This window comes from Lineus longissimus, chromosome 2 (assembly GCF_910592395.1).
Source record: "Lineus longissimus chromosome 2, tnLinLong1.2, whole genome shotgun sequence".
Classification (NCBI taxonomy): Eukaryota; Metazoa; Nemertea; class Pilidiophora; order Heteronemertea; family Lineidae; genus Lineus; species Lineus longissimus.
Genome location: NC_088309.1, coordinates 3,777,324 through 3,796,761, shown reverse-complemented (window position 1 = coordinate 3,796,761; position 19,438 = coordinate 3,777,324). Strand labels below are relative to the sequence as shown.

Genomic DNA, 19,438 nt, shown 5'->3' with positions numbered 1-19,438 from the left:
CAAGAACCTGGCTAAGGTGAGAAAATCAGATCATATACAGTATAATTATTGATATCTGACAGCGAGAAAATGTACAAGAATATCAACTGGACTTAGTACACTCTTCATAGCAGAAAACTACAACCTAAAGAGTAACACACTATCAAGTATTGTCTAATTCTAATAACCCGCCAGGAATCAAACCTGGGTCAAATGCACTTTGAAAATCAACTTACATTTCCTACATTGTTCCTGTAGTATTCTATCTCATATGTGATGACCAATCCATTAGGGCTGACAGGGTCCGCCCACATAATATGTATTCCTGTTGCACTACTGGTCACGTTCACAGTCCTGTCATCAACGTTATCAGCCAGATCTAAAAATAAAACGACTACTGCAAAATCTGGAATGTTTCCTCATAAATTCTGAGGCTAAGGCCCTAGAAATGACATCTCTGAGATTACGGGCTAAACTTCCTGGAGGGTACAGATTATTGACCTAAAATTTCCTCTGGCAAGACAACTAGGGGTATGCTTTCGGACTTACCAGATGATCTAGTTGTGGCTGTAATGATGGCTCGATTACTGCAATACTTCCTATCAGCCACTGGATCATATTCCTGGCAGGCAACGACCTCTATACTGTATGTTTGAAAGTGACGAAGATTTGGAAGGATAATTTCGCGTTTATTATAAACGATGGCGGCAAGATACCCGTCCTCCTCATCCTCCTCCTCGTCATCAGTCTGGTTGCCATAAATAACCAACGATGTGTTGCTGACATCGTTGTTTAAACCTGTGCGCAGAAATGCTGTTTCTCGTTTTGAACGCTTCCTTGCAGAGACAGCGGTAGACCCCACTGGCCGCTTCTGGTAGACATAGTTGTGCAGGTAGTTCTCAAATTCAATCTGGAATTTGCGTTCATCCTCCTCGATCCGTTTTTCTTTTGGTGTCTTTGGACAGGCACAACATTTTCCAGATAAGGTTTTATTGGCTGGATTGTCTTCCTTGACCTTCATACTGCTTTTGGAGAGAAACTTCAGCTCTACAAAGAAAACCAGTTTTTTGGTATTGGTGCATTATGATGCTTATATACAGTTCTCCTCCAAGAAATTCAAGTGAAGAAGTGCTAGTAACTGCTGAACAGGAAATAATAGTCTACTGTCCATCTTATTCAGAGTGGTCAGTTCCAATCGGCAAGGGAAAATGTCCCCCCCACAATGAGATTATATCTCGGCGGCATTAGTAGACAAATAACATAGTCATTTAACTTGTCCATCCTGAACACAACAACTCTACCACTGACCATAGTAATGATGAATTCTAATTGATACTCACTGTAAGTACAGTAGTCCCTGCGGTCATAATCCTCTGATCGGACAGGCTGGGGCGACCAGTACACATAGTAATGTGTCACATTGCCATTTGGTTTAAGGGGCTCTTTCCATCGGACGTGGAGCTCACCGGCATGTGGCGAGTTGACTAAGACATCCCTGGGATGGGTAGGAACTGAAATGTGACAAAATAGAATATTGAGTTTTGAAATAATAATAATGATAATTACAAGTCTTTTACACAGCGCAAAATCCAAATGTTCTGCCCCTCCATTGCGAACTTGAGAACTGCAAACACATCCCTTGCACATTGGACAGCTTAAACCATCATGTTTCAGTCAATACCAAGTCAGTGAACTAAGTATTGCCGACACCATTGATAGCTTCAGGAGTTTACTACAGACTTTCCTATTCCAGCAGCACTTCTTTGAATTTTGCTTTGACTAAAGTAGTTTTTTAGAAGAAAAGGTGCCAAATAGATAATATTTGTTGCGATTATAACACAGAACCCACCCTCAGGATCTGTCTTGAAGTATACCAGTTCACTCATGGCGCCTTCGTTTGATGAGGCAACAGTGTAGGTCTGGACATAGACAGCATACTGGGTCCATGGCTCCAGGCCGGTCAAGATATGGTACACGTAGGATGGGTTTGTATTGATGATATCCTCCATCTTCCAACTGTAAGGGCATGAAGCAGACGTGCAGTTATAAACAGAATTAGAAGAGTTATTTTGGACAAAAACACCTTAGAGGTCTTCAGTCTTTCTATTCCTGTTATCACAGAACTTCCTGGTCTTTGAAACCTGAAATTGAAACTTTAATTAATAGTTTAAATCGCTATTAATGTCCTCTGTATCTGACTGAAGCACTTCTAATGAATATGTGAAGATTTTGAATTGCTCATCCACTGTCACTTTATATTACCGTATATGGTATGAAAGTAGACAAGCTTGGAAAGGGCATGAAGCTAACATACAAATGGCCCTTGGTACTGAAAAGTTCACCTCGGCATGGGCAATCGGCCTGGGGAAGGAACACCTTGAGGTAAGGAAGCAATGACAAAAGGATCAGGAAGAATTTACTTTGGAATTGGAAAGCAACAACCTTAAGACTTGATAAGAAATCGCTAAGGAGTCAGGAAGTATTGACCTTGGAATAGAGTCAATCGATGACTTTGGAATTCAGAAGCAATGACTTTGGAATTCAGAAGCAATGACTTTGGAATTCAGAAGCAATGACTTTGGAATTCAGAAGCAATGACTTTGGAATTCAGAAGCAATGACTTTGGAATTCAGAAGCATTGACACTGGAATTTAGAAGCAATGAACTCAGAAATTGGGAAGCAATGACCTTGGTAACTGGGAAGACCACAATGTTGAATAGAAGACTATGGTTCTTTGTGCAGGATTTGGCCCTTGTGATTTGACAATGTCCACTTAAGACTAATTTTGGATGAATTGAAATCATTATCATTACCGCGTAATCTCATTGTCATGTAGCTATCATTCCTTAACCCTCCTTTCTGAGAATTGCAGGTTTCATTTTCTGTACAGCATCTGGGATCAACTCAAAATCAAGCAGACGTGCAGACGTCAAAATCAAACGTACGCATGTATCAGCATGGTCAAATCAGGTGCCAAATCTTCAGCCTCCCGGAGCGCGTCAATTGTTGACAGGACTGTGACTCGATCAAAACCATCTCTTCAGGTTAAAAAACAAAGCAAGAACATTTAATACTAGTTGTACTTAGAAATGTCTACGATATTATTTTAGGTTTGTATAATGAATTGTGAAAATGAAATGAAAACTAATGATGAAATCACCCAATGTGAACACTCACCCTTCACCACTCAGGTCTGCATATCTGAAAGAAATTCAAAGCCAAATATGCAGATCCAATCATAATGTTCACCATCCTCTCCTAAACCAGTGGTTTTCAATACTTTGCCTTTGATATTTCAATCGGTCATAGTGAAACAGCCCAATCAGAGTGTCTCTAGCATAAAATTCTAGGAGTTCAATTGACGCTGCAGCAATGATAGCTAATTTTGATTAACTCAGGGTTTTCTATATTGAGAAGGAGTTAAAAGACCCTGATTCTCAGGATGATTGTTCAGTAATCAGACACCGTAGTATTATCAGACAACAACCTTTGCAACAATTTGAGAAACAGTCACAAGTATCACGATATATCGGAAAAGAGTTGGAAGACAGTTCAGAACAAGCTGAAACATTGAAGTTCTGATTAAACTGATGCAGCAAGAACAGCTCTGTATCCTCAGCAGACGTAAGTTGGAGCCAGCAAGTGACCTACTACTGAGGACAATTACATAAATGGGTTTAAAAACAGAAGTAAAAACTTGCACTCAAGATACAAAGCGGGATGGTTACAGAACTTCGGTGAAGCTTCAAGCATTGACTAAATACAAGTATGTACAGTTGGTTCATTGTTTCAATTACAATTTGATTTGTTTTTTTGTAGAGAAAACGCTGCACTTCAGTGAAAGGCCTATACCAGGCAAATGAATGAATACGCTGTCACTTTTTATGGGAACTCGATACATTGTGAAACATGCTTTGATCGCATATTATCAGAAATTTTCATTGTCCTTTAAAGAAATTGAAGTTTGACCAACGAAGGTCATCCCGTATGCAAAACTGGCTAAGAACAAAAAACTGACAAACACGAACATGTAAGCCAAGTTAAAAAGAACATTTAAAAGTTAAAAAATTAGGACCCAGTGCCATAAATGCTTCTCTGTGCCGCCTGCAGCATGAGCAAAAAAATATGCCTTTTAAGAACACAACCATTTGATAGAATCATAAGCTGAGTTTGTAATTTCCCCTTGACGAGAAACAAAGGTATTCATCACCATCTTCACAAGAAAATACACCTGAGATGTCAAAACTATTCAACCAAAAGCATTTTTGAGATATGTGTACCGGTAAATAAAGTTCCTAAATGTTAGTTGTACCTTGTCTGATCACCAAAGTCATTGTCAGAAAAACCATGAGAACTGGAAAGGAGACGAATTAAAGGATCAGCCAAAAAACAACTGGTAACTTTGTCTAATCATCACGACTTCCACCATTAAATGTTCTTAAAACAAAGGACAATGGATACATTATCTTGCTGAAATTAGGGTTATTATCTCTTCAGACAGTGCATGAGTTAATTCATATTCAAAATGTGCTGATGATAGCAAAATGGTGATTGGTTAGTTTGTAAGTAGCAAAAAACTTCCTCAAATGGCAGCACAGTTGTGTGAAAAGCAAACGTGACAAGCACATAGATATGCACATGTTCAAATCCAATCACCATAGATGAAACAACCTGGCACCGAACAGCAAAAAAACACTCTCAAGCTGACATGAGACCACTGAAGAACCAGCAAGAGCGTCCACGGAACCAGAAATGAACAGTTCAGAAATATTTTCGAAGATGGAGTGTCCCTCAAATAAAACTGTCGAGGCAAACCGAAGGAAGTAGAAGCAATGTATTGAATTCAGATAGTTTTAGTTGCTTTATAACACGTGAAGATTATTTGATCATATGATGGACCAATCGTGGAATCATCAACTTTATTCATTTATCAAGGAGCTGATCGTAAGAAAAGCGTAGGAAAAAAAATGTTCCTGAAATAAAATGCAAGCGTCTTCTCATTCACAGCAGTTGAAAATAAGGGAAATATGATCATAATACACATAGGTTGCATGCTGTACAGAATGAAGTCCCACTTCCACCACTCTGAAATGGTTACCCAAAACAGCGTCCACCAGTAACCAGTAACCAGTAACATTGTATCGATACAGAATACAATGGTCATAAATCAAATAATCATGCCATTTTACACATCTTCCATGAATTTTATGGCTTCTGAGTGAGAAATACATCAGCAGTTGTCTAATTCACATGTCTCCAATAACTTGGGATCTTATACCCAGATGTCCTCGAGATATTCAGGAAGTTGTCAAATGGCCTGCTTATTTTGTTTTTGACCACATAATTTTATATTGACATTTGTAGACCTTACTGGATGCTAGTGAAAGCTGTTTAGGATGACCACTCTGAAAATGTCTGTACAACTTGTTGACGAGCTACCTGTTGATGATGATGTCCACGCTCTTCCATTCTGTCCTAAATAACAAGTCAAATGCAATTGGAAAACCTGATTCATGTAAACAATGGAAACATGCAAGAAATACAACTAAAAAATTTATTAAATATTGTGTAGGACTTCAATTTACATGTCAGTAGAAAGCCTTGAACATTGGATGGACACCAGGTATTTTCAGGTCCACCTAAACTGGCTCCAGGGGACAACATAGGTCTACAGGCAATGCTGAAAGTGAGCTGAAATTCACTTTATTCATTTTCTGCACAATCAACTGAAGACAAATGGAACTGGATTGGATATCTTAGGACCATCTGTGGCTAAAATTCATCACGTATGTTGCAAAATACCGGCACTGAAATAGTCCTAGGCTGGGTGTTCAAAAAGAGTAATGTTAATTTATCTGGCCAGTAAGTTATCTTTGGATTCGCCCCATAATATAAACACCAGGCAAGGCACAACAGATGCCAAATTAGTGATATATGATCATCCAAGAGAGCCCACCCCACCCCCTACCTCCAGCTTCATAAGTTCCTAGGAGTTTTACTTACACTGCATTGCCACATGCATCTCGTTCACTGTAGATTGAAATGTTCTTCTCTGGTCTGAAAGAAAAACAAACTTTTGGTAAACTTTTCATTCAAATAGATTTAGTTTCATTTTGACACATCTGAATACCCTTCAATAACAACTTAGGTTCCAAGAAACGCCACATTAATTAGCAATTACCAATTGACCTTACATATACGTAACATTGATTAGGCACATGCTGATCAACACGATGAAAACATTCTTATCAGCTTATGACAGACAGCTTCCGGTTTCACTATGCATGAATCAACCTATATGTTGCATGTTGATTGCCCAAAAATGTCAAAATCAGGATAAACACGATCATAAATCAACGTTTGCATGGTGGTGATTGCAGTTCTGAGGAACAATCACCATAAATTGATCATAAATATATGCACACACTGATTATCAGAGTTGAAAGAATGCCTGAAAAACTCTTGCAGGCCTCTCAATTACCCTAAATACACACCGTTTAACTATACGTGCATCCAAATTAGGGGCCTTACAAATATATCTTGTAAAGACCTTTAACCCAGAGAAGGGACAAATTAGGACACCACGTACTTTTGAACTCGTGTCCATGTACAACCATTTAGTACATTCTCAGTATGCCTATTTCGAATGTGTTTACCACCAAGCGACAGAAGCCTTTATCTAGGCCACGACTCGCTTGTCTAGGATTATCAAGGACAGAGACCCAGAAAAACATAACACTACAAACGAGGGTCAGACAAAAATAGTTTGAAAGCATCATCAAAGAAATGCGCTTTAGTATACGCATGCATGTAAGAAGTCCTAATCAAAGTCAAGTACATCTACAATGATAAACTGATGTAATTTAATATGAACTTGAGACCATGCCATTTTCAACTATTTCTTAAAACTTTACTCATTGCATTGACATTGCACCAGAGATCCACCAGGAGCAACAAAGAACCACACCTTCAACAAAGCTATACTTACGCCTCCCTGTAGGAGATCGTGTAACCAATAAGTTCTCGGTGGTCAGCGATGGTCGTGAACGGTTTCCACTTCATCACCAAGTAGCGTCCTCCAATATTCGTCATGATGATCTGCAGCTTACTGATATTGCCTGAAAAAAGGGACAGCTTGGTTTGAAGCGTGTATCTTTTACTGCCATTTAGAGGCATTAGAGGCATAAAAGGCAAGTTGTTTATGACTGATGGCAGTGGAAAGCTCATAAAATGCAAAGCGACTGGAAACCTTTGGATTTGTTTGATTCACCAAACAAGGAAAGATTATGATATATCTGAAGAAAATGTCAACAATGAAATTTTGCCGCATAAGTGCCTTCAACCAATAGTCTGAGGAACAGAAAATCGAACCGTTTTAATCATATTTTCATTTGCTGAGTACAATACTGCAATTAATCAGGTTTTTTAGTACATCAATGGAGCAAACTGCTTTATGAAATGACGAGAAACCTTGAGAAAACTTACATGCGACTTGGTCCCCATTTGTTTTGGGCGATATATCAGCTGACTGTTTATCCTTGATTCCAACCTGATTGGCCAAGCGGTAGATTTTGTCGAGGCACAGCTTGCTGTTGAAATGGAAGAAGATTCGTCCCGATTCGATGGTGAGGTTTGGGTGGGTCGTGAAATTCCAAATCTCCTGTAGGTTTTGGTTATCCACCACGAACAGCGAGTACCTGAAATTGGATTCATTCATTAAATACTCATTCGGCCTTAACACTCCGGAGAGTATATTTGACCAGGCAGCTTTAAGCTTTTGTAACACTGATTTAATAGTCAAAGAATATCGAAGCTTCAATCCAGGAGACAGATTTGCGGATTGGTTTTGATATGAAGGGAATAAAATTGCAAATCTCTGCACAACTGACAATTAAGTCATCGACAACGCTCACACAAGACACAAAAACAGCAACAATATGAATACCCATTTGAGATTTCTGCATAGAAATTCGGTTTGTATTACAGAATGCTGGAGTTCACATTTGTTGTTACACAATGATATTTCTGACGGATGGAACCGCAGGGCTCATCTTTTAAATGTCTTCTTCAGAAACCATCAATAGGTATCTGCTCCTGTAGAACCAAAAAGATGTTGCTTCCAAAACGTGAAACTCCATGCTAACAGGTGAGGAGTGACCAATGTCCACGGCCATCAGTGTCTAATTTTATTCTGGGCCCAACAAGGGGATCTAATTGGGGGCGGGGGGGGGGGGGGGGTTATCACTTTTATTTGATAATTCTGTATGAATTGCGAAACAGATTTGAGAAGAGAGACAAGATTCTTGTTGCTGGGAAAGACACAATATGCAAGGCTACAAAAAGCCCAAAAAAAATTCCAACCCCATTTTTTTCAATTCTTCTGGAGTTTTATATTAGAGAATCTATGTATGTTTATTCACATAACTGAGAATATAAAATCCCAGAGAAAGTTAGGCTTTCAACAGAAGTGACTAGTTCAAGAGGTGATGTGAACATAACTCTTGATAGATAAGATGACCAATTGCACTACATACAGAACAGAGTTCCGGCTCCTCAAAGCACTTTTGAAAGCACACTGTATAGGGTTAAACTATCAATATTGTTTACGAGAATGACAAATGGCTTTCCGAACCAGAAAAACAACCCGTCTACTGACCTCTTACATGAAAATGATGAATATAGGCCTACTCAATTCTTCATAGTAAATTAAAATCATTCTAATCATAAACCAATATTATGGACTAACAGCAGCTCATGTAATATCAGCTAGAGGGATTAACCCTAGCTCAGGGAGTTGAATGTTACACCTGTCATAACAGACACCTCTATAGCAAGACAACCCTCTCTAAAAATCACAACAGGTTCGATACAAATTGCTGCATTTACTAGATCAGAATACCCCATCATTTGGACCACCTTACAAACCTGCCCATTCATCACAATCAGGACGACTTGATAGCGAGGCTACCGTGATTCTATTTTTAGTTGTTTACGAAGTACGGCAGCCTACTATTGACTCTAGAATTTCGCACAGCTGAGAGCACAGCGACTGGAGTAAACACATGACTCACACGACCTTGAAGACAAGACTGACACCAATACATTCCACACTTTATCAAAATGCACAATAATGTACTTTTTTCAGTTTATTTTTCGTGCATTCAAATTAATGTATAATGCAATGCATTTTTCCAAAACAAATGACTTGTTTACTTCAAAATTTTCTTGCAAAAAATACACGGCAGTTTTTGTAATTAGTTTCCAGTAGTGATTAAAATGTTTGCTATGCACTGTTCCTTATTCAAGTTCAAGAAATGTTCAACCATTTTTAAAAAATGGCACCCAATAGTTTCTGAGCTATCAAAGCTTCAAATATAAGATCAATAAAGGGGAAATATCCAAAACAAGCATGAACAGGAAAGGGTTATCAAATTTAACACTTAAGTGAAAATTCAGGTCGGTGGATGATCCCAATCAATTCAGTAACTTAATTCAAGAGTGTTCGCATAAACTGAATTTCCAGATGGGCCCTCCAGATGATGATATGACTTCCAGACAAAAAAACTTGTATCAAAATATGACTGCAAAGAGTAATTTGTAATCAGAACACCAATTCACAGAGAGTATTTCTTGGTCCCAAATACAGCCATAAGCTTACAAAGTGGACCAATATTATTGCATTCTTCACATCAGTGTAAACCGTTCATGTGTAATGAGGCCCTACATGTAATCCATTAAAGACATTACTTTATAACAGCAAAACAACTTTGAGCCACAAATTTCTCATAATCTTTTGCATTTTAATGGGTTAGAACTCGATTCCATTGCCTCGGAGTCAGGTCGAGAAACCATACTTATAAGTCTCCAAAAAATTGAATCAAGCATCATGTACTTGATTCCATATGTGACTCGCTCTACCAAAACTAGGCGCTTGTCGCATCTGAACTCGACAGGTTGATACGGACTTGTTGTTCATTTCCCTATTGTAGACCTTTTGTGAAATCTATTACAAACTGATTTGGTCACATTTCACAAAAGGTCTACAATAGGGAAATGAACAACAAGTCCGTATCAACCTGTCAAGTTCAGATGCGACAAGCGCCTAGTTTTGGTAGAGCGGGTCACATATGTTCCTTTTCCCAAGAAATGTCCTGCAATAACACTCAAATAATGACCAATAAGCGTTGAGAACATCCAAAGGTTTTTGTTATAAGGAATATTAGCAAGTGATATACATTTTAAGTAACTAAATATGTGTTCCTCCTTTTTCGAAACACCCTGTCCAGGTTGTTCACTTGTTGTTCTGACCCAAATGGTGACCTTTCAATTGTGCCATTTTCCGTGATATGTCTCAACCCAGCATAGGATAGCAACACGACTCCTATAACCATTATAAACCATTCCCATTTTGTCATAAAATTACTATCACATGATGTTTATACAGAGAACCTCTCTGTTAAGGACACCCTTGAGACTGACAAGTGATGTCCTTAATAGAGAGGTGTTCTTAACAAAAACTAATTTGGGTACAAAAGTAGTGTCCTTTATAGAGAGGGTGTCCTGAATAGAGAGGTGTCTGCTACAGGAGGTAACACTGCATACAGCTACAAGTTACTTTAGATTAGTTACGTCCCAAAATATCAACAACAACAAATTTCTAAGGACCTATGATGAAGAGACAGCGAGACATGGCAAACGACCATCTGTCTATTTCCAAGTGATTGCATGGCATCGAACATTGAGACAGCTCATACACATGACTTTTCTGTTCAACTGGAGATGAACGCTTAACAATTGTTCAAAATTTGAAATTTGCAATTGCAACATAACTGTACATTAGCACTTGTAAGGCAGTAATTTACTCAAGGTACTCTTATCTGATGTAGTTGTCATCTGTGACCCGCCCTACCAAAACTAGGCGCTTGTCGCATCTGAACTTGACAGGTTGATACGGACATTTCACAAAAGGTCTACAATAGGGAAATGAACAACAAGTCCGTATCAACCTGTCAAGTTCAGATGCGACAAGCGCCTAGTTTTGGTAGAGCGAGTCACATCTTTAGACTCAAATTTTATTGTCATGCAACATGCAACAAGCCATGCAAAGAAATTACAGAGGAACCATTTAATGATGTTGCCCACGAAGGCCTGGTGTTACCAGATTCGTGATGCATTCTCTAGGAATGTTGAAAAGCTATGAGCATGACACCGACTGGTTTTTCAATGCATTTTAAGGTAATCAGGAACTTTATTACTCAGAGGTGAAGCTAATGAAACTTCTGAAAGATATTTTCTGTCGTCTTGGCGAACTCTGAAGGAATGAACATTTGCTCAATACCACACATGGCAGCGATACGTCCTAGCCTGACTTGTCAAATATGAATTTTGACCCCTGAATCAATGCACATTTGTGAATGAGGCAAACAAGGAAATAGCTGTATGTACCTGTATCAAACATGATGTCATATAAGTGAATGAAGAAAATAATGTTAGTTATTAAGCAGTTGTTATCATAACACTTCCAGAACTGATTATACAGACTACAAAATATTTGAGTACAAAATGTAATTTTCAAATAGCGAGTGGGGCCACTCATATACTCATGGACACTCCTGAGGACTTCCAAGTTGGAACAAAATGTCAAGATTTTAAATCCAGTTACACATGCACATACCAAACTCTGCTACAGTCCTCATGCATGATACAAAATTTAGAAATTTTGTGCGTCGTCCATTAAAGAAGTATTTTGGGCAAGCGACCAAATTTTATACCCGATACATTTTGGAGTTCCATTGGCATGATCATCATTCGAACACTTGACTTCAGTAGATTTCAATTTTCAACATCATATTCCCATTTCTGTAAGTGTTATAATAGGTGTGAAGACAGCGATATGTTATAGGTTGCAAACATAGTGAGATGAATGAGCTGCAAATGATGATGGCGAATTGGCATGAAAGTGATTGCGGACAGTGGCACTTTTGTAAGACACGTCATATTATGTTTTAGGCCGGGTGTCAAAATGAGACAGTTTTCTGAAAGAGTACACAAAAAGTTCAGATGCAAAACCACCAAGTATGTTTTTGTCTCATAAGTGATAACGCGCGGTCACAAATGAGAAGTACGACTGCATAGTTAGGATCAGATGAAGGGTCAAAGCAAGGCGCAGCTATATGTACAACTACTACTGGGTTCATACAAACGTTGCCAAGGCCAACTAAGTCTATTTCAATACAAGTTTGAGGATTTTTGGATTTGGAAGACATAGAACTTACATCACATATTAACTCTTGGGACCAAGAATGACACTGTCCAAGACTGCTCTTCCATACGATGAAGTCAAACAGAAAAGTGGTATTGCTGCGACATTGTAGTAGCAGCAAGTAGTGGACATGTTGAGGGTTTATTCTAGACCCTTTGGAGGAAAGTGACAACTTAAGTATGAACCAGCCCAGATTCCACAAAGAAAACTAAATGGCATCGACAACAAATATTTTATAATAATTCTGCCAGAATAACAAAAAAAGCTGTAAATCTGGTCAAACACTCACACAGACATTTCATTCAGTAAGAAAACATGTCAACCAAAATTAGTAGTTAAACATGCTAAAAGAGTTGATAAAACATCTGATCATATTTCAGAACATCAAAAAAAAAGTATCACATGCTGTTACTTATCACATTTCATTGTCAGTTTTCAATCCCAATTAACTATCGGGTCATGATAGACACAACAAATACTAATTTAGTAAGTCATTCAAAGCCGGGTACTGCACCTGTAATTCAATATTTTCCAATATTGAGGATAGTTTTCAAAAGAAAATCCATTCAGATATTTACACCCAGAAAGTTATTTATTTCTCATTCAATGATGCTCTTTATTTATTCCATCAAATTTTGAAGTGTATTCCAAGATAGTTAATTTAGCATTTCTAAAATCGAGAACTTATTTACGAGGATTTTTTTTGCTTTTTGTAACTTTTTTGACTTGCTTATTTCAAGGGACAAAAACAAATACTTGTAAACATATTTATTTCATGCAACAGTCACAACTCAAGCCAAGAACTGAATTGAATTAGATAAGCACATGAAGAGATTTGAAAAAATTTTTAAATGATTTCAGGCAAAGCGATGGCAGGATGAGGCAAGTGCTAGCCTAAACTAAAGGACAGGGTGGGTGAGGTGCTGGCTAAAACGAGCGCTAAAGTCCAGGGCAGCTAGTAATGCGGCCAGGGACTAGTACCACTGAAACCATGGGCTCAAAATGCTCTCTTCGACAGAAACTAAACCTGTACCTGCTCATAAGGCTGTCGCTGAAAATAGTGGAGGTGGTTGTGACGTTAATACTGCATGATCTCAAAAGCTTTAGTAAAACCAACCAGACTTCGAAAGAGCCTAACATAAGGTGTATCAATTAGCGACTTCTGTAATAAAACATACTTGAGCCAAAAGCAAATTCACACTCGTCAACACTGGCTGACCAACGACAACTTCTTTTACAAAAGTGATCTTAAATTCTTGGTCTTCATAAGCCTGTTCATAGCACTTTTTGGTCATGTATCTCCTGACATTTCATGAATTGCAAATGATTAATTATGTCCCTATGAAGTAGTGGGACAAACAGGTTTTCTTTGGATTTTGGGATCAGTATATTTAGGTTCTAGGTGGCAATGTGGTGATAAAGCAGAAATGGTGAGAAGCCAAAATTGCGGGAACTACAAGTAACATAGCTAAGTGAGCTATAAAGTAACAATCAACAATTCTACTGATCTGAATGCAGGCATTGGAAGTTGTAAAACTCAAGATTATAGAGATTGCATAAAATAATATTCGCCCAAGTCGACATTGAAGGCAAGATTATCAAAGTTGCTATACTAAAGGGAGAAAAAGTGCCACTTCAAAACTTGTTGACGACATTTAAGTTCAAAGTACTAACACGAATAGTGTCCTGAACACTTTTAAAATGGAGAGTGTGTGCTGTGAAAAACATTTTGACAAGACAGCATCCTGTGAATTCACTGCAAAGGATTAAGATCAACACACTGGAAATTCTTGCTTATAAGATGCACCAACAGTGATATAAAAAAGGGCACCATCCTGAAATGTTTTGTCCGAATCAAACTATACTTACATGTTTTGTTTGAAACTAACACATTCCAACTGAAAATATTTCAGTCCCTTATTTTGTCATTGGTACATCTTATAAGTATGAATCTCGAGTACCGGTAAGTATAGTCTCTAACAATAAAGGCTCTAGCTAGGATTAAATACAAACTATATCTTAACGGAAACAACGTAAGCAAATCTCACCAGACTAAAGCAGAAGTTAAAATGGATCAAAGGACGATGAATGACCAGCATGAAGAATGAAGAAATGATTGGATAATGCGCTTACTTGTCAGCTTGTTTCCGCTTGCCCTTGATGACTTTCAGACTCTTCAGGAAGTTTAGTGAGATCAATGCGTGAGATCGAGCAATTCGCACATATCCTGATACGACTTCGATTAATCCCAAGTTTTCCTCTAGTTCTTTGGCTATGTTTTCTGAATGTGAAAATAGTGATAGTTTGGAGGCAAAGTTGTTTCATAAATATCTGTTATCAGAGACAAGAATCTTAAATTGGAGACATGAATCGGACTCTTTTCTTTTCGAAATCTCATTGCAACATTGATGAAGCAGTGCAGGTAATCCTACCTGGCTAATTAACCTTACACAAAAAACACCTTAGTATCCAAGCGCCAACTCAAAAAAAACAACTCAAATACAAATACAAATACAAAAAGTCTCGTTTTACAAATGATTTGCTCTTCATTTTAAAACTTACTTCCTCCTCTGATTTGGATCTCGAGGTAACCTTTGATGACAGTGCAACCTTTTAATCTCTGCGCTGTGGCGATGCTTTCGATCTTTGTCCCACTGCATTCTGTAATAAACCAACAAATGCTAAACAAAAGAGGCAATCAACACTCCAAAAGAGGGCTGTCAAAGCTCACTGCAAGTTCTTAGTCATCATATTTGAACGTCATAAATGACATAAGATATGTGACCCGTCACAGCAAAACCAGGCGCATGTCGCTCTGAGCTTGGCAGGTTGAGACGGACTGTTCATTCATTTCTCTATTGTATGCTTTTTGTGAACTATGAGCACATCAATTTCTTCCATTATCTCCTGGTGTCATTTAGGCTCATCTTCTGTGCGACATGCGCCTGGTTTTGCTGTGACGGGTCACATATTATAGGCCTAAGAACTTTGGATGCAATTTTTTTTCAGTGAACATCACTTTCCAAAGCTCACCTTTTGGGCATGGCCCCTCACACTTTTTACATTTCCATTGCACTGTGTCATCCTCTGTGTATCCCACAGGACAATTCTTGATACACTTCCCGTCAAAAGTCTTCCACCGTGTAATGTTTGGCCGCTTTATCTTCTGCATCTCTTTACACTCTTGCTCTTGAATACACCGTCTGTCCCAGAACTGGAAAGGAACAAAGTATATTTTTGACAATAACAGGTATGTTTTTATGAATTTGGACACATGTACAGGTATGTTCATTTATGAGTTCAGACAATTGATCCATGGAGGGCCAAAGCAAGCTCATTAAAAAATTTTTTTTAGCAAAGTACACAGAAATATGTACATATCCACCTAAATATTGTGATATATCACAAATAAACGTGCTCCAAAACACTGCCACTTGGACAATTCAATCATTGTGCTACTGTACTGAATAACTGGACATAAATCAGATTCAGCAGCAGACACCACTTTTTCCACCATTGTACAAATCAGTGAGCATGATGCACCAATCTGGCACAGTGCCACCAGGATGCAGGCTTGCATTTTACAGAACTCAGTGCAACTAGTTTCAAACCATGTTGATGTTGACACCTTCAGTTTGGAGTTGAGCATAGCAAAAATTACCGATTTATATTTTTATATAAAACTTCATATAAATTTAAATACTTCTGAAGAAATTTTTTTTTTAAATGTGTCAGTCCAGACACCACTGGTGCCTTCATTATTGTGGTGTGTCAATTTTAATAACTATGCTTTATTGTGTGAAGCAACCCTTCTATTATTTACTGCGCCTTACCTCATAAGTGGATGGTGGACATTTTGGCTGACAACGGCCCTTGTAGAAGAAATTTTTACATGCAACGCATTTCATTGGCCCTTCCCCGTAACATCCACCAATGCACTGCTCGTGACAACATAAAGACTTTCGTTCACTGGTGAGGATGCTTGTATTGCAGAATTTTGTAGGACACTCTCTTGGACAAGCTGCAATGGTAAATCATTGAATATTCACATAACATGATTATAATTCTGTCAGCAAAAACAATTTTTTTTCAACAAACATTTATCACATCACTACGAGAGATCATATTGCAGTTGCACTCATGGTAGACATGAAGCTTGATATGGACTCCTAATGATACATCTTTCATTCTTCCTGTCATGCATTTCCATTTCTCTGTCAGTTCAGGGTGTAAAATATTACAGCTAGGAAGTGAACATGACTGCTTTGGAGGACCTGCTAAATTACCGACTGAACAAATAGAGACATTCGATATTCTACTGAAGTACATCAACAGGCTCTCCACTTTACAACTCAAACTAAAACAATACATTAATATCCAAACAGATGTAGCAACAGCCACCTTTAGGAAGAAACGCGATTTATGTTCTCATGAGAGACAACGAATGTTCCAAAGCATGAAAAGGCAGCTTTTTAGCATGCAGTCATTATTGATCAGCCGACAGCCTTGAAGTTGTTTTCAACTTCACCGGACTAGCACAGATCAATAACTTAATTATCAAGCCCGTCAGATGACAAGATGTGTGTGTACAGGATTTCGCTGCCGGGAGTAAAGCAGCGTATAGTAGTGTTTGACTGATCTCCTAGAGTCGCTGCGTGGTAATCAATGTGGCAGTGTGGGATGTTGTGGGTGTCCTCAGCAAATACCGCCTCAGGTCAGCAGTATATTATTATGCACGTTCATGCTGTTTAGAATGGTCTGTTCATAGGCACTTATGTTGTGACCTTTACATTGTTTCGTTTTATTTCTTTTGTGTTGTGAGTGGCATATGTTTGCAAAACAACAAAATATTAATCAATTTTCCATTTCTTAGAACTTATTCACAAATCATTTTTCACTCATCAAAACTGTCTGATTTGAATTTCTGACACAGTGACATCCTCATGTTGTGGGAAAATACCATTTGGTATGCCTGGGCAAGTGGACCGTCACCTGCCAGAAACCATTCAACAGATCAATACAGCTCCAGGTGTACAACAGGGTGAAATCATAAATCGTATCTGAAATAAAGGGCTTTAATTCCAGTTTGCTGAGATTCAGGGCTTGTACAGTATACGATATTCAATAAAAAAAACTGAAGACAGATTTTTAAAACAGACTTTCTGAGCCCTTACCCGGGGTTTGCAACATTGATAGGTTGAGTATGACAACCTTTGTTATGCAAGGATGGGAGTCCAGTAAATATTACTCAATCACCAATCTTCAATCAAAACATTTGTCAATTCAATAGTGAGGATAGAGTGTAAAATATTCTCCCCCTCTAAATAAGTAATGTGTATCAACCCTTTAAGGAAAATTACTGGTGTTTACACACTGCAAATGCAGCCATTACAAATACAATGATTATGGGGTCATGGCCATTGCTTTACAAGTAGTAAACAAGTTTCCTGTGGGCAAGCAATATCTTATGAATGGCAGTATCAAGAATGAGCTGTAATGCATGTCAAGGGATGTGAATGGATACATGTCCTTTTCAAAAATTTACCATAACGAGCATCTTAAAACTAGTTGAAAGGGAAATGTTCAGGGGCAGCAAACATGCAGATCTATAAATGATCAAAGGAGTATCGCCAGAACTCATCAGTCACGCATCAGTATTCAATGCAGTAGGCCTACAATCTATGTATGTTCTTCTTACATTGAGAACTGGGAATAAGTAATTCAGCCAAACAGTAAACAATGTCAGGCTGGTAAGCGCAGCACACAAACAACCCCATAACTGTCACTTTTAATTGGAGAGATGACAGATGACAATTATCAATCAAATAGGATGCATTTGCAAAAACAAGTGAATAAGTGCAAAACCGGATGGCATGGTCCACGGTCCACACAAACACGCATCCAACCCAAATCTTTCTTTTATAGCCTGAATGCCCTAGATGAACAAGGCAAGGCGGAAAGAAATAGTCGACTTCATTGAAGGCAATTTATATGGAACTCATTCATTGATGAACCAACTGACATGTCTACCTGGAAATGAATTATTTATAGAACAAACAACATCATAATCTGAGGTTGTAAGTAAACAACATGAACAACACCCAAGGAGAACTAGTCTTGGTGACAGATTTCACTTCCTGACTATACTACCATGAAAATCTTTCAAGGAATATGAATCAGCTGTCCTCAGAAGTTAAAAGGATCTTGTTTCTTCTTATGCACGCACATTAAATGAGTAATGTAGTAGAGTCTGGTATGCTAATGTGTAACTGGATACAACATCTGGAAATGTTGTTCCGGTGCTGTTTCAAAGAAAAATTTAGTCCAATGGCGCATATCGAGAAGAATGCTCTAATTCAACATTGACTCTTTCAATAGTCCTCCGCTAAAGTCAACAGGGCACAGACATGATTTTTAGGATAGCAGGCAGGGGCATCAGTAGGCAGAATGACATGACTGAGAAGCACCTTGAGGTACCTCTTCTCAGACATGTCAGAAACTGAGAGTTGCAGCACTTCATTACGCTCACAAGCAGGCCTACTCACTCCTTTTCGCCATGGCAGAGAGTGAGCACCCTACTCATAACATAAACAAAACTTACCGATTTGGCAGTCGAGGCTAGTCCAGCAGATACGTCGCTTCTCATCCAGCTCTCGGATGGGACACCTATCCCTCGGACAAACATTAACGCACTCATCAGCATTCCTGTTTTCGGCAAAGAAATGATCCTCTGAAGATGTTTCGTGGCTCACTATTAAACCCCAGTCAATCGTATCGATGTAGCATAAATTTGAATTTTTCTCTAAACGCACTGCTCCCCGTTGAATCGTCGTTAATCTAACTAATCCTAATTCCTCTAAATTTGGCATCTCAAATGCAACCAGGGCGTAATCAAAAAATAACTCCTGGCCCCGTATCACTGCTAAATTTGGGAATATACCCCGTAATGTTTTTAAACCAAACACACGATATAATAACAAATATCCTGTAATTTCGACTAGCTTTGGAAATGTAAGACCATCATATTCCTCAGGGCCTGCCCGATCTATAAGGAGAATTTTGAGGTATCCCTCTATCACAGTGCAATTTTCTAGTTCTGCGAAATTGACCACTTTGTTTCGAATATCTTTGCTCCGACATACTGAAAAGACAGAAATAAAGAGACAAAGGGTAAAAGAACATCACTCAAATTCAAA

General features: G+C 38.4%; 1 protein-coding gene across 4 annotated transcripts in view; it reads right to left on the bottom strand.

Annotated features, from left to right (window-relative positions):
• LOC135502142 (insulin-like peptide receptor) overlaps nucleotides 1-19,438 on the bottom strand; it is a 32,082-nt gene that overhangs the window by 9,188 nt on the left and 3,456 nt on the right. The window contains exons 3-18 of one of the 4 annotated variants that reach the window (XM_064794748.1): nucleotides 18,844-19,383; nucleotides 16,076-16,263; nucleotides 15,276-15,456; nucleotides 14,805-14,903; nucleotides 14,376-14,523; nucleotides 13,276-13,293; nucleotides 7,466-7,677; nucleotides 6,969-7,098; nucleotides 5,984-6,037; nucleotides 5,420-5,455; nucleotides 3,158-3,181; nucleotides 2,926-3,018; nucleotides 1,829-1,995; nucleotides 1,320-1,490; nucleotides 529-1,026; nucleotides 216-358 (exon numbers count right to left, since the gene is read on the bottom strand). In XM_064794748.1, coding sequence (XP_064650818.1) covers nucleotides 216-358; nucleotides 529-1,026; nucleotides 1,320-1,490; nucleotides 1,829-1,995; nucleotides 2,926-3,018; nucleotides 3,158-3,181; nucleotides 5,420-5,455; nucleotides 5,984-6,037; nucleotides 6,969-7,098; nucleotides 7,466-7,677; nucleotides 13,276-13,293; nucleotides 14,376-14,523; nucleotides 14,805-14,903; nucleotides 15,276-15,456; nucleotides 16,076-16,263; nucleotides 18,844-19,383 — 2,702 coding nt within the window. The remainder of the gene's footprint in view (nucleotides 1-215; nucleotides 359-528; nucleotides 1,027-1,319; nucleotides 1,491-1,828; nucleotides 1,996-2,925; nucleotides 3,019-3,157; nucleotides 3,182-5,419; nucleotides 5,456-5,983; nucleotides 6,038-6,968; nucleotides 7,099-7,465; nucleotides 7,678-13,275; nucleotides 13,294-14,375; nucleotides 14,524-14,804; nucleotides 14,904-15,275; nucleotides 15,457-16,075; nucleotides 16,264-18,843; nucleotides 19,384-19,438) is intronic. The other 3 variants (XM_064794768.1, XM_064794759.1, XM_064794777.1) reach the window with 3 other exon arrangements.